General features: G+C 42.9%; 1 protein-coding gene across 1 annotated transcript; it reads left to right on the plus strand.

Annotated features, from left to right (window-relative positions):
• Positions 1-3,873: 3,873 nt before the first annotated feature.
• Positions 3,874-11,433, plus strand: CCL18 (C-C motif chemokine ligand 18). The gene is made up of 3 exons (XM_050764524.1): positions 3,874-4,022; positions 10,431-10,542; positions 10,935-11,433. The coding sequence occupies exons 1-3, from the start codon at positions 3,959-3,961 to the stop codon at positions 11,023-11,025; spliced, it is 267 nt and encodes an 88-aa protein (XP_050620481.1). The 5' UTR covers positions 3,874-3,958; the 3' UTR covers positions 11,026-11,433.
• Positions 11,434-13,870: the final 2,437 nt, after the last annotated feature.

Genomic DNA, 13,870 nt, shown 5'->3' on the forward strand with positions numbered 1-13,870 from the left:
TGCTCATTTTCTAACTGAATGGTACATTTGCTTACTTTCGAGTTTTGAGAATTATTTATATATTCTGAATACAAGTCCTTTGTCAGTTAAGTGGTTTACAATTACTTTTTCCCAGTCTGTAATTTGTCTTTTCATTCTCTTGACAAGGTCTTTTTGAACAGCAAGATTTTAAAATTTTGATGAAATCTAACGTGTTGCTTTTTTCTTTTATGGATTATGCATGCTTTTGGTATCAAATCTGAATTTTTTTTTACCTAGTCCTAGGTCCTAAAATTATTTTTCCTATTTATTTTATTTTTATTTTATTTTATTTTATTTTTAAGACAGAGTCTGGTTCTGTCACCCAGGCTGGAGTGCACTGGCGCAATCTTAGCTTACTGCAACTTCCACCTCTTGGGCTCAATTCTTATTTTTTTCTAAATGTCTTGTCTTACATAACACACATGTCCCAGTTTATTTGACTTCTCCAACTTTAATGGGAGTTTGAATCACCCTGGTCATGAAGTCTATGATGCATTTTGAGTTAATTTTTGCACGAGGTGTGAAGTTTATGTTGAGATTTGTTTTTTGGTCTTTGACGTCCAATTGCTCAGGTACTATTTGTTAAAAAGGCTATCTTTCCATTATTTTTTCCATAAATATTTGGTAGAACTTGCTTATGAAGCCACCTAGGTATGAAGATGTTTTCTAATAAAGGTTTTTAATTATTGATCTAATTCCTTGGTAGAAATAAAACCATTCATATTTTCCGTATCTTCTGGTAACACATTCTTGTGTCAATAAATTATATTCTTAATAAGGGAGAAAAATACTCTAAAGCACTAGCAAAATTTAGCAAGCATGCATCAGCCTGAGCAGGGGAAGTAGACTTGGGTTTGGATTTTGAGGGTGCTTGATAAAAGGAGTTGGAATATAAGCCTCTATAAGAGACAACTTACTGACTTGGGAGTATTCTTTCTGGGTATAGGCTGTCACCTCTTGACAAGGACCCAGGGGTTGATACAGATTTGTTGCCAGAAAGGCTCCAGAAGCCTGAGAAAGCAATGGCTCATGCTGAGTGAAGTTAAAATACCCGAATTGCCATGACAGATGGAGAAGGAAGGGATTAAAAGAGTCATGGAAGTGGTCATGCTGGAGTGGATACATTACGGGAGACCAAAAGACTCACCAGATTATGTTCCATGGGAATGCACTCTTCACCAAAGCCACCAGGACTCCCTGGTAAGAGGAGCACCAGCATCTCTAAGAAGTTAGTGGTCCAGCCTTCTTTATAGACTAGGGCTGATGGTAAAAGTGACTGCCACAAAACTTGGCCCATTGATAGCTCTCTCTTCTTGAAGCAGTGGGGCCCTCTCTCCTTGAAGCAGTGAAGCTCTCTCACCTTGAAGCAATAGAGGCTAGGTAGCAGCATTTAACAAACAGAAGCCAAGGGGTTCTAAATATCATTATAGCCAGCAAGGCTGGAGTGACAATCAAGGGGTCTTGACCCATGGAGAGTTGTGGCAATGGTTAATAGAATAAGCATCCCTAGAGGGAAGATGAAGTGAAAATCTCTGAAACTGTCCCCTTCTCCCAGGAAAAGAGAGTAGATTGGAAATAATATTGCAACCTAGTGGAGGGGATGGTGGAAACTAATGCCACCATTAAGGATATAAAAAATGCAAGGAAAATGGTTATTATCATATCTATCTAATTTGCAAGTCTAGCTTCTGCAGAAACTGGATGGATCCTACAGAATGACTGTGGAACACTGTGAGCTCAACCAGGTAGTAGCCTGATTGCAGCTTCTATAACCAGGTGCTGACTCATGCCAGGTATTAAGTACATGTTATGTACTTTGATTTGATTGATTGATTTGTTATGTACTTTGATTGATTTGGCAAATGCATTCTGTCCCATAACAAGTAGGAAAGAGAATAAGAAAAAGTTCCCATTCACGTGAATGGAAAATATTCATTTACAGTTTTCCCTTGGACTGTTAACTCTCATCTTCTGCATACTATAGTCTGAAGAGATCTGAATTTTCATGTATCTCTCAAAACAACACAGTGATCTGTTACATGGGTGACATCCTGCTGATAGGGCATGATGGACAAGAAGTGGCCATATGTTGGACACCATGTAAGACATATGTATTCTGGCTGGGTGCAGTGGCTCCTGCCTGTAATCCCAGCACTTTGGGAGGCCAAGGCGGGTGGATCACCTGAGGTTGGGAGTTCAAGACCAGCCTGGCCAACATGTAGAAACCCCATCTCTACTAAAAATAAAAAATTAGCTGGGCATGGCGGTGCATGCCTGTAATCCTGGCTACTGGGGAGACTGAGGCAGGAGAACCACTTTAACCCGGGAGGTGGAGGTTGCAGCAAGCCAAGATTGTGCCATTGCACTCCAGCCTGGGCAACAAGAGCAAAGCTCCATCTCAAAAAAAAAAAAAAAAAAAAAAAAAAAAAAAAAAAAAAAAAAAGAAGAAGAAAGAAAAAGAAAAAGAAAAAGAAAAAGAAAAAAAAAAACATACGTATTCCATGAGGTGGGAGATAAATCTTATAAATATTTATGGACTTGTCATTTCAGCAAAGGTTTTATGGGTTCAGTTGTCAGGGGCATACAGGGATATCTCCTTTAAAGTGAAAAACAAATTAACATAATATATTAGCACAAGGATAAGAAAATAAACCATTGGAACAGAACAGAAATTCCAAAAGCAGACCACACGTGTATGGATCCAACATGGCACTGCAAAACAAAAGGAAAATGATAATTGTGATGTTTAATTTTACATGTCAACTTGACTGGGCCATGAGGTACCCAGACATTTGATCAATCATTACCCTGGATGTTTCTGTGAGGGCATTTTTGGATGAGATTTACATTGAAATCAATAAACTGAGTAAAGCAGATTGCCTTCTCTAATGTGGTGGGCTTCATTCAATTAGTTGAAGGTCTGAATAGAACAAAAAGGCTGACCCTCCTGCCTGTAAGAGGGAATTCCTCTTGCCTGATTGCTTTCACACTGGGACATGGGTTTTTCTCCTGCCTTTGAACTTAAACTGAAACATCATCTCTTCCTGGGCCTTAAGCCTGCCCATTGTCAGCCTTTGAACTCAAACTGGGACTACACTAGCAGCTCTCCTGGGTCTCCAGCTTGCCAGCTCACCCTGCAGATCTTGGAACTTGTCAGCCTTCATAATTAAATGAGCCAATTCTCTAATTTCTTATTTTGTATACACACACCATTGGTTCTGTGTCTCTGGGGAATCCTGACTTATACAATGGATTTACCAATGAGTTGCCAAGGTCCATTGGGTATTCATGTGGCAAAAAATAAATCTTGAACCCTTCTTCACACCAAACATAAAAATCAACTCCAGATGGATTGTAATTTAAATATTAATGCTAAAACAATAAAGCTTCTACAAGTTAACAAAGGAGGATATCTTTATTGCCTTAGGATGGGGAAGATTTCTCATTAGATCACAAAAGGCCTAACTGTATATAAAAGATTGAAGCATGTGACTCTATTAAAAGGAAGAACAATTGTGAAAATCCATTAAAGCATTCTGCTCTACCAAAGGAGGCTGTGACCACTCATTTCTGAGAAATATCTGTCATGTGAAAACATAATCACATGATTATGCATAATCCTAAGCATAATCCCTGGGTGCTTCCAACTCCTAGTCACCCATATGGAGATACAACTTCCCCATAAGCACCTCAACCAACAAGTGAACCACTCGTTTGTGTACCCTAAACCTTTCAAGTAACCATAGGCAACCCTGGGCTGAGAACTCACATGACACCACCATAGTTAAAATGTCTTGCATCAGCACCTCCAATGTTCCCATGGTCCAGGACTGCCTATAAAAAGGAGAGATGACAGCTCATACCCCAGAAGGAGGCCAGGAGTTGTGAATTTCCAAGCCCCAGCTCGCTCTGACCACTTCTTTGCCTGCCCAGCATCATGAAGGGCCTTGCAGCTGCCCTTCTTTTCCTCTGCACCGTGGCCCTCTGCTCCTGTGCACAAGGTGAGTCTGTCATCCATGTGCTTTGATGGCTCCCTGGGCAGAAGTCAGGCCACATCTTCCAGGTGCTGTGGCCTGAAAACCCCCGTGTGAAATTAGGGATCCTCCAATGGGGTTTCAAAATGACATCATGGTTTTCTTCAAGAAGGTTGAAAAGCAGTCTATCGATCTGGGTGGCAGGATGGGAGTCAGAGAAGTTTTATCCTACTGAGATAAATGAGATGGTTGAAGTCTAATTCACTGGGTTACTAGCATGAGGTAGAATCTAGGTCTATTTAGTTCTCTGGTGCTGGTAAGTTTTACAATGACCTCAGCAGTCTCCTAGAGTTCAACCCCTTGGGTAACATAAAAGATGTCTATACTCTTCTCAGCTATCTATGATTTAATCGATTAGAAAAAAAAATTCCCAAGGAGAGTTAGGAGAAAGGAATAGATTATTCAGAGAGCTTGATTCCCTGTAGGGTAAAATAAAGACTAAAATGGAGATAAGACTTGGGAAATTAAGGAGAAACAAACAAGAAGCCAGAGTATTTCCAGCTTTCTTTTCCTGCAGGCCTCAACTCTGAGCTGTGCTGTCTCCCTTTGCTCCTTTGTGACCCGCCTGGGCTTCTTCTCCTGAGCAACTCCCATTGCCCTTGTTCCCTCAGATTAGATTCATACCCCATGCGTCTGCTGCTTCTCCTACACCTCCCAGTAGATGCACTGCAAAGTTTTGGTTGCCTAGTATAAAACCAGTGGTGAGTGGTCTTAAAATTAAAATCCTATATTTTAATTACTTTATACTGTCAATATTCATTTAATTTTCATCACATATTTGCTCTTCCTGTTCTCTTAAATTCTTCTGCATCTCTGAGCTCCATCTGCAATCACTTTTCTTCTGCCTAAAGGAATCCTCTTAGTATTTTCGTAACTGTGGGTCTTCTGATAGTGAAGTCTCCATTTTTAGCTTGCTTGGAAATGTCTTCCTTTTAGCTTCATTTTACCTTCACACTGGATATTAAAGTCCATATTAGCTCCCACCTCCTACTTGTGCTTACGTGCTCCTTGTCCCTTGTCCCGTGGGTTGTCTCCTCCATATGGCCTATCTGCAAACAGAAGGACTGGTGCTCGCATTACGCCAGGGCAAGAGCACTGGCTGCTGGAGTCAGCAAATTTGCAGTGGATCTGGAGAAACATAACAGGGGCAGGAGACAATGGGGTGCCTTAACTGTGAGGGAATCGGCATCCAGAGCCTGAGAAAAACCAAGTAAACTTCTCCACCCTTGAAAAGGGACCAGCAAGAAGTTGATGAAGACCTCGCTGCTCAGGGCTGTGGAGTAGGGCACAAAAGGAACTAAGGAAGTCATTTATCCTTGACTTTGAATGTTTCTTTTAAATCTCTGCCTCTGTCTTACTCTCACTCCCTCGCTCCCTCCTCAGGGAGTATAGCTCTTGAAACGCTGGCCTTTGTTCCATCTCTTTTGGGTAGGAACTTCTTTCAGTCTACAGAGACTTTTCCCAGCAAGAGACCCTCTTCTGTAAATCGCTCTAGGAGTAGAGCTTCTCGGTAGAACTGAGGGAACTCTGCCACTTCCGCACCCTAGGAACCAACTAGACCCAGAGTTTGCATTTTGTGAATGACTGAGTTAGGCCTCAGTTCTCCCAACTAAAAATGGGTTCTAGCCCTCTCCTGCCTTTCAGATCTAAGTTAGATATCTAAGTCCTCGGAAGATAGCCCAGAACATTTTGAAACCTTTTGTGAAGTTCTTTGATTTTACTTAGAGGATCTTAATCCACAAGAATTAAGTGATTATGGCTTAAAAGTCTGCCCAGAGCATAGGCAAACAACTCTAAAATGAAGAAAGGACAAGGGTCAAGAGAGTCTCATGGGACAGATGAGACTTGTGAGCTGATGGCCATGGAGAGGAGATGGAGGGCACCAAAGAAGACCTGTTCAGTGTTGGGCAGGCAGAGGAGTGTAGGCAATGCCAAGACAGGACTGGGCACTTGCTGCCGCCTACATCCTTCTGGGGTCCAAGCCATGCCTCCAACCCTTTACAGGCAACTCTAAACCATGAGGAGCTGGAGCCTGGGATGACCAGAGGGGAAGATGTTAAGTGCATGGTGTTATGCTCTGAGTTGTACATGTTGGGGTACTTTGGGTCCCCCAGGGGTTTAGGACTTACAAGAGCAACTTAGCTGCTCACTTGTTGGGGCTGAGTGTGCAGAAATGTTTTTAACAGTGAGAGAAGGTGAGATGTTAGTGTTGAAGTCATACATATAATGGAGAGATCTTCAGATTAACACTTCCTCCACAAAGCAGATCTCTAATGCTGTGCTGCAGCTCCTCTGACCACATGGTGTGACATAAATGGTGATGCCACAGAGTTCCGGGCAGCACAAGTCACACTTAAACCACACCCTGGGTGAAAAGGACCATTATGTCATGTTAATCGGAGTGCTTCTAAGAAATGGTTAACTCATGAGGAGGAAGTCAAGAATTGGTGTCACTAAGAGGCCAAGCTTAGCAGGTACCTTCTATCAAGAACAGATCTATTTGTGAATGGCACCATGGTCATTTCCTCCTATGGAACAGATATTTCTAGTGTTGTGTTTCCATTGCACAGAAGTGACATGTAAGATGACACCCCAGAATCTTAAGTAGTTCGAGTTGTGTTTGATCCAGACCCAAATGGACAAAATGGAATAGGGAAAGTCTGGACTACGGGAATAACAAGAATGACGGGGCCAGGCTTTTAACCACTGTTTGATTTATCGAACATTCGTAGGTCCCTACAATATGCCATCATTGGGTTTGACACTGGGTAATAGACATGAATATGCATTACATATGGGGTGTCTATATAGATCAGGAGCCTTAGATACCCTTATTTTTTCACCCAGGAAACCTACAGCTAGGAAAATATCCTATAGAAATAACCTCACTTATGGAGAAAGTTTTTTGCATACAGATGTTTGGCATGATTTATAACAGTGAAAAATTGGCCAGTTGCAGTGGCTCACAGCTGTAATCCTAGCACTTTGGGAGGCCAAGGCAAGCTGATCACCTGAGGTCAGGAGTTCGAGACCAGCCTGGCCAACATGGTGAAACCCCATCTTTACTAAAAATACAAAAGTTAGCTGGATGTGGTGGTACATGCCTGTAGTTCCAGCTACTCAGGAGGCTGAGGTAGGAGAATCGCTTGAACCTGGGAGGTGGAGGTTGCACTGAGCTGGGATCACACCACTGTACTCCATCCTGGGCAACAGAGTGAGACTCCATCTGAAAAAAAAAAAAGAAAAATTGAAAACAACCCACATATGTTACAGTAGTACATGATAATATTAATGTACTAGGCTTGAGTAAATTAGGCAGCTCTTAAAAATACTGGAATGATGTGGAAAAGTCTTTTAATGTTAAGTACAGTCATGTATGGCATAGCAATGCTTTGGTCCACGACAAACTGCATATATTATACAGCGGTGGTCCCATAAGATTATAATTCTGTCTTTGTACTATACCTTTTCTATGTTTAGATATGTTTAGATATGCGAATACTTAACATTGCATTACAGTTGCCTACAGTATTCAGTACAGTGGCATGCTGTGCAACTGTAGACTAGGAGCAACAGGCTGTACCATGCAGCACAGGTGTATGGCAGACTACACCATCTAGGTTTGTGTAAGTCTCTGATATTCCCACAATAACAACACGGACTAATGACAAGTTCCTCAGATGTATTCTTGTCATTAAGTGATGCATGGCTGTATAAATAAAAAAATACAAAATTAAAACCTGTATCATGACAACAGTAATGTCTTCCCCCACCAGACACAGTAAAAAGAAGGAAAAAAGCAAATGAGCAAACAGTACTATCATAAGCCTAGGAAAAAACTGCACTGGAAAGAAATACACCAAACTGTGTGTGTGTGTGTGTGTGTGTGTGTGTGTGTGTGTTTTAAGTGGCTGGGTTTAGGTACTAGAATTTTTCCTACCTTCAATGAAATTTATTTTTTCAGATTTTGCATCAGAATGCATATATGCCACAATAGGGAATGTAGAAAAAAATTCTTGCCTCCATTTGCCTGCTGCCTACCCACCTTTGAGATCCTAAATGAATTTTTATTCTTTTCTGTATTTTATATGTTTTCAAAATTAGCTTTACTACTTTTCAGTGTAATCTATAGTTCACATGACAAATCATATAAAAAGCTATTTGAAATAAAAACACTAGTAACATTGCTCTTCCTGTACTCCTATGAGACCCCCTCGTATGCTTGTGGATGAGACATTGTGAGGATGTGATGACTGAGAAAGCAGCAGCCATTTTGTGACCACGAGGTGACAAGCTCAAATAAGAAAAGCCAACGAAATGATGGGGGAAGGGGAGATGTTTTAAGAAGCCTGAGTTCTTGATGACACAATTGAGCTGTTGAACAAACTTGGGGAGGACTACCTGTTTAAATTTATTTCTTTATCTATTTATTTACTTGAGACAAGGTCTCACTCTATTGCCCAGGCTGGAGTGCAGTGGCATGATCAGAGCTCACTGTAGGCTTGACTTCCCGGACTGAAGCAACCCTCCTGCTTCAGCCTCCAAAGTAGCTGAAACTACAGGCATGCCCAGCTACTTAAAAAAAATTATAGAGACAGGTTCTCACTATGTTGCCCAGGTTGGTCTCACACTCTTGGGTTCCAGCAGTCCTCCCACCTTGGCTTCTCCAAGTGCTGGGATTACAGGCATGAGCCACCATGCCTGGCTCTGATTTATTTACTTTTTCAGTTTTAAGGACTAATTATTATTACAAGAGGTGAATATGCCATACTTTATTTAATTGTACATCATCTTTTAATTGTTACAAGTAAGCTGTGACAAACACTTTGTTCATCTTTATGTTTATGTCCATAGGACAGATCCCTGGCAGAGCACCTTGCTGATCAAAGAGTAACAACTCTTTAAGGCTCATCATTCCTATTAGCCGCCAGTTAACCCAGCTAACCCAGGAACTGGCATATTATAGAGGTTCAGTGAGCCAATATCTGATAGGCCAACCTCAACCTCGCCCCTCCTGTAGCATTTCCCCAGTTCTGCTGTCTCCATCCAGGGCATGCTTTTCTCTGGGGTTGTGCTTCTCACGATTTTCTGGCATTATCGTCCATGGCACATCTATGCTGTCGGAACAGCTGGGGAGACTATCAGAAGGTTCTGCACCATGGGAAAAAGACTTTATCTACAGATCTGCCCTTGGGAGAAGGCACCAGCTAACCCAGTCTCAGGGTGACGCCAGCATCTCACCTCCTCTCACTGTGGAAACCATTTCCTCACCAAGGGAGCGACTGAACCATTTTTGCAAATAACCTGAACCTTTGTGGTGAGGCCCTCCTGGTTTGTGCAATGCACAGCATGACACCAATATCATGATGAAAAATTTTCCCCTTCAAAGAGGATAAGGAAAAAAACTAATGGGTACTAGGCTTAATATCTGGGTGACGAAATAGTCTGTATAACAAACTCCCATGACATGAGTTTACCTATGTAACAAGCCTGCACTTGTACCCCAAACTTAAAAGTTTAAAAAATGAAAAAAGGAAACAAAATTCCTCCTCAGTCTCCCCAAGTTTATATCTTCTAATACCCCAAGGCTGCCTGTACAGAGAAGAGATGGCTGAGACCCCAGAAGGAGGCAGCAGCTACAAGTCCTGAGTTCAGCTGTTCCCGGCCACCATGTGAACTCACACTCTGCCCAGCATCCTGGGGACCCCCGCAGCTTCCCTTGCTGTCCTTTTCTTCACTGACGCCTTCTGCCCTCAGACCCACTCTGCCCCATGTGAATTTGTCTTTTGCTCTTGTGCCCCCACTGTCTGGCCATGGCTTGGACCCCACTGCCCAAGTCTATCCCTGAGACCTCCAAGTAGAGAACTTCAGAGGGATTTCAGGGACCATTTCCCGAGGAGGATTTTTCTTCCTAAGAGGTTTCAGCAACTCTATTCTCCTGCTCTGGGAGACAGAAGGAGAGTGAGTGAGTCCCATTCTATGGATGAGAAAATGGAGGCCCATGGGGATTTTGACAAGATCAGGTCCAACTGGTTCTCAGTGGTGGGGCCTTGGCTCTCCTTGTGAACTCAGATGGAACTCCCCGAGGAGAGATGGGATGGAAAATAGTTTGTTCAGAAAACTAAATTTCCAGTAAAGAGACATAGAGACCCAGAACCAAGACAGAGAATGAGCAATACCAAGAGAAAGATGCAGAAATTAAAATCTCAGGGGAAAGAAGAAATGCCAGCTTCCTTCTGGATCTCTTTGTCCCCACATCCCCACCCCAAGCGGTGATGTCTCCCAGTTCTTCCTGACTCTCAAGGAAAGGGACCAGAAGCAGCTGGCTTGCCTTGTGAACAATGACTTGGGATCTTTCTGTCCTATCTCCTGTAGTGGGTACCAAGAAAGAGTTCTGCTGCCTCGTCTATACCTCCCGACAGATTCCACAAAAGTTTATAGTTGACTATTCTGAAACCAGCCCCCAGTGCACCAAACCAGGTGTCATGTAAGTGCCAGTGCTCCTGCCCACCCCTCGGGAGGGAGGCTGGGAGGTCTGGGGTGAGGTCCCCTCAGAGTACTCAGCTCTCTAAGGCCCATCAAGGAGAAGGACTCCAGGGGAGGCCCCTGCAGTGTTTTCTGACCTGGCCTGGGGCCTGCAGAGTCCTGAAGAGCCTGCCCCTGGGCAGAGGGAAGAGAGCAGACATGACAACAGGAAGTTGGCTTCCTGAGGAACCCCATCTGAGACACTTGGGGAAGGCCTGTGAACCCCGAAGTTAAGGGGAAATTTTACTGGCGTGAGGACAGGCCCTGAGATGCCTGGGACACAGAAGGATGCAGAGGCCATAGGATTCCCCTGATGAATTCGTCAGTTCTTAACTCTTCCTCCCTTCTCCACAGCCTCCTCACCAAGAGAAGACGGCAGATCTGTGCTGACCCCAACAAAAAGTGGGTCCAGAAATACATCAGTGACCTGAAGCTGATTGCCTGAGGGGCCTGGAAGTTGCGAGGACCCAGTGACCTTGGTGGGCCCAGGAGGGAGCAGGAGCCTGAGCCAGGGCAGTGACCCTGCCACCCTGGAGGCCACCTCTTCTAAGAGTCCCGTCTGCTATGTCCAGCCACATTAACTAACGTTAATCTTAGTTTATGCATCATATTTCATTTTGAAATTGATTTCTATTGTTGAACTGCATTATGAAATGAGTATTTTCTCTGACATCTCATGACATTGTCCTTATCACCCTTTCCCTTCAACTCTTTGCACATTCAATGTGTGGATTAATCAGTGTGATTAGCTTTCTCAGCAGACATATGTTTCAAATGACAAATGCTTATTGAATGGTTTTGCTCAGCATTACCTTTTAATATATTGGCAGTACTTATATAAAAGGTAAACCAGAATTCTCATTGTGACAACTCTATTGATTTGGTTTCACTAATTGGAATCACAGATTGACAGGAATTCTGGGGGAGGAGTAGGGAAAATATGAAAAGGGGCAGAAACTACAAGATAGGGACCGAACACTTCTACGGTCATACCAGACGTTTCCGTGGAGATATTTTCCTGAAAAGTTGAAACAGACACCATTATTTTATAAACCACATTGTAACTGAAATGCAATAGAAAAATTTTCTACTGAAATGAATATCAAGATGACACTGCAATGCATATTTATGTACACAAGCTCATTTTCATAAACAAAGCTTTCCTCAAGAATGATGGCTAACATCTGTTGAGGACTTACCAAGTGCTGGGTTTTGGGGTAAGTACTTACATCAGTGAAAGTCTGGGAAACATCGCCCACAGTCTAGCAAGGACTCCTTATCTGGAAGTTGGCTGAACGCCTTGGTCATGTTATCTTTGTTCCCCACTCTGCTTTTGGGGAGGATGTTTTCCATGACTAGCTGACATGAGGCTTGGGGCTGGGTGGCCGGAGTTAGCAAATAAAAATACAGAATGGATACTTATTTAGTGTAAGCATATCCCATGCAATATCTGGGACCTACTTGTACAAAAAATGATTTGTTCTTTACCTGAAACTCAAATTTAACAGGGTATCCTAAATTGTATCTGGCAATCCTCCGAAGAAGGAATACCGCTTATGGAGGTGTCTGTTTCCTGTTGGAGATGTCTATTGATTGGCTTAAATGTAGAACAGGGCTTCTCAACCTTGAATTCACATTAGAATCACTTAGGAGAGCTTTCACCTCCAAAGTTACGAATTTAATTGGACTGATGTGGGGCCCAGCATCAGTGATTTAAAAACTCCCCAGGAGATGTTAATGCACAGCCGAGTTTGAGAATCACTGTTGGTGTGCGGTCATAGGCTGTTTTGAGCCAGCATTAGGGTTTCAGAGGCAATGCAACTTTCTTCCAGTTTTTGAAGACATCTGATCTAGTTATTTTTGGTTCATTCCGTTGGATGGTTAATCATAAGCAGCAAATCTATCAGATACAGTTATTTCTAGAACTGGGTTTTTAACATGTCTCTTCCAGCACAGCACTGGGAGCTCTGTGGTCATCCCTTCCACCGCCCATCGGTTCCCCGTTGTATTAACTCCACATTGCCCCCTGCTGGTGAAACAATGCCACAGGCGTGAAGGCTGCCCTCTTTAGCTCCCTGCCTCTGATGAATACAGCTGCACCTTCATGAAGAGCACAGCTGTTCATTGTGATGGTTAATGTTATGCGACAACTGGACTAAGCTAAGGGATACCCAGATAGCTGATAAACATCATTTCTGAGTGTGTCTGTGTGGTGTTGCAGAAGAGATTAGCATCAGAACACTAAAGAAGATCTGCCCTCACCAATGCAGGCAGGCATCATCCAATTCACTGAGGTCCCAAATAGAACAAAAAGGCCGAGGAAGGGTGACTTTGCTGTCTGCGTTTGAACTGGGACATCCATCTTCTCCTGCCTTCTGACATCCACGGTCCTGATTCTTGAGTCTTCAGACTCAGACAGGGACTTGTACCATCACCTCCCCTTCCTGACCCCTTCTCAGGTCTGTGAACTTGGACCAGGACTGACAACTTCGGCTGCCCTGGTTCTCAGGCCTTTGGACCAAATCACACCACTGGCTTTCCTGTTGTTCTCCAGCTTGCAGATGGTAGGACTTCTTGGCTTCCATAATTGTGGCAGCCCAATTCCCCTAATAAATATCTCAGGGTATATATATATAAACATTGGTATCCAATCTATATCTTTAGATAGAAATAGTCTATTGTTTCTGTTTTTCTGGATAACTGACCAATACATTCATTTTATCATCAAGATAAATATTTACAAGGTGGGATCTGAGAAGGAGGTGGATTGGGCTGCTTCAGAACCTGCTTTCCTGTCCTGCCTAATCTCTCACCTCCTCATTTTTGCTGATATTAACATTAGCTTGGAGTGGAGCACTCTGCTCTTCTAGTCTGCAAGCTCCAGATCACTGGATTCTTACATAGCTTGGTTTTCAGGCAGCAAGCAGAAAGTACATTTCTTTAAAAAACTACTTTTTCCCCCCTTCTCTGCTATCAGATGAATCAGTTTCGAAGTAAGTTAATTTCTTTCTTAATGGGCCTTATGAAGACTGATGCAAGAAATAGTCTCCAATACCCTGAATTTTCCGTTTTGATAAAACTTTGGCTGGAAGATGGCCTTAGAATATGTAACAGGCCATGGGGGTAACCGGTTGTTTTGCTAACTAGAGGTATCCCCGCTGATTTTGACCTTAGCTACTGCCCTCAGCCAGTTCCACGTTTGGGGACCTATACTTACAACACTGCAGTCCATGTTAGTTAGGGATGGTTTAAGTCACAGTGTCAGAAAAATAACTCAATCTGGCTTAAAT

This window comes from Macaca thibetana, chromosome 16, assembly GCF_024542745.1.
Source record: "Macaca thibetana thibetana isolate TM-01 chromosome 16, ASM2454274v1, whole genome shotgun sequence".
NCBI lineage: Eukaryota > Metazoa > Chordata > Mammalia > Primates > Cercopithecidae > Macaca > Macaca thibetana.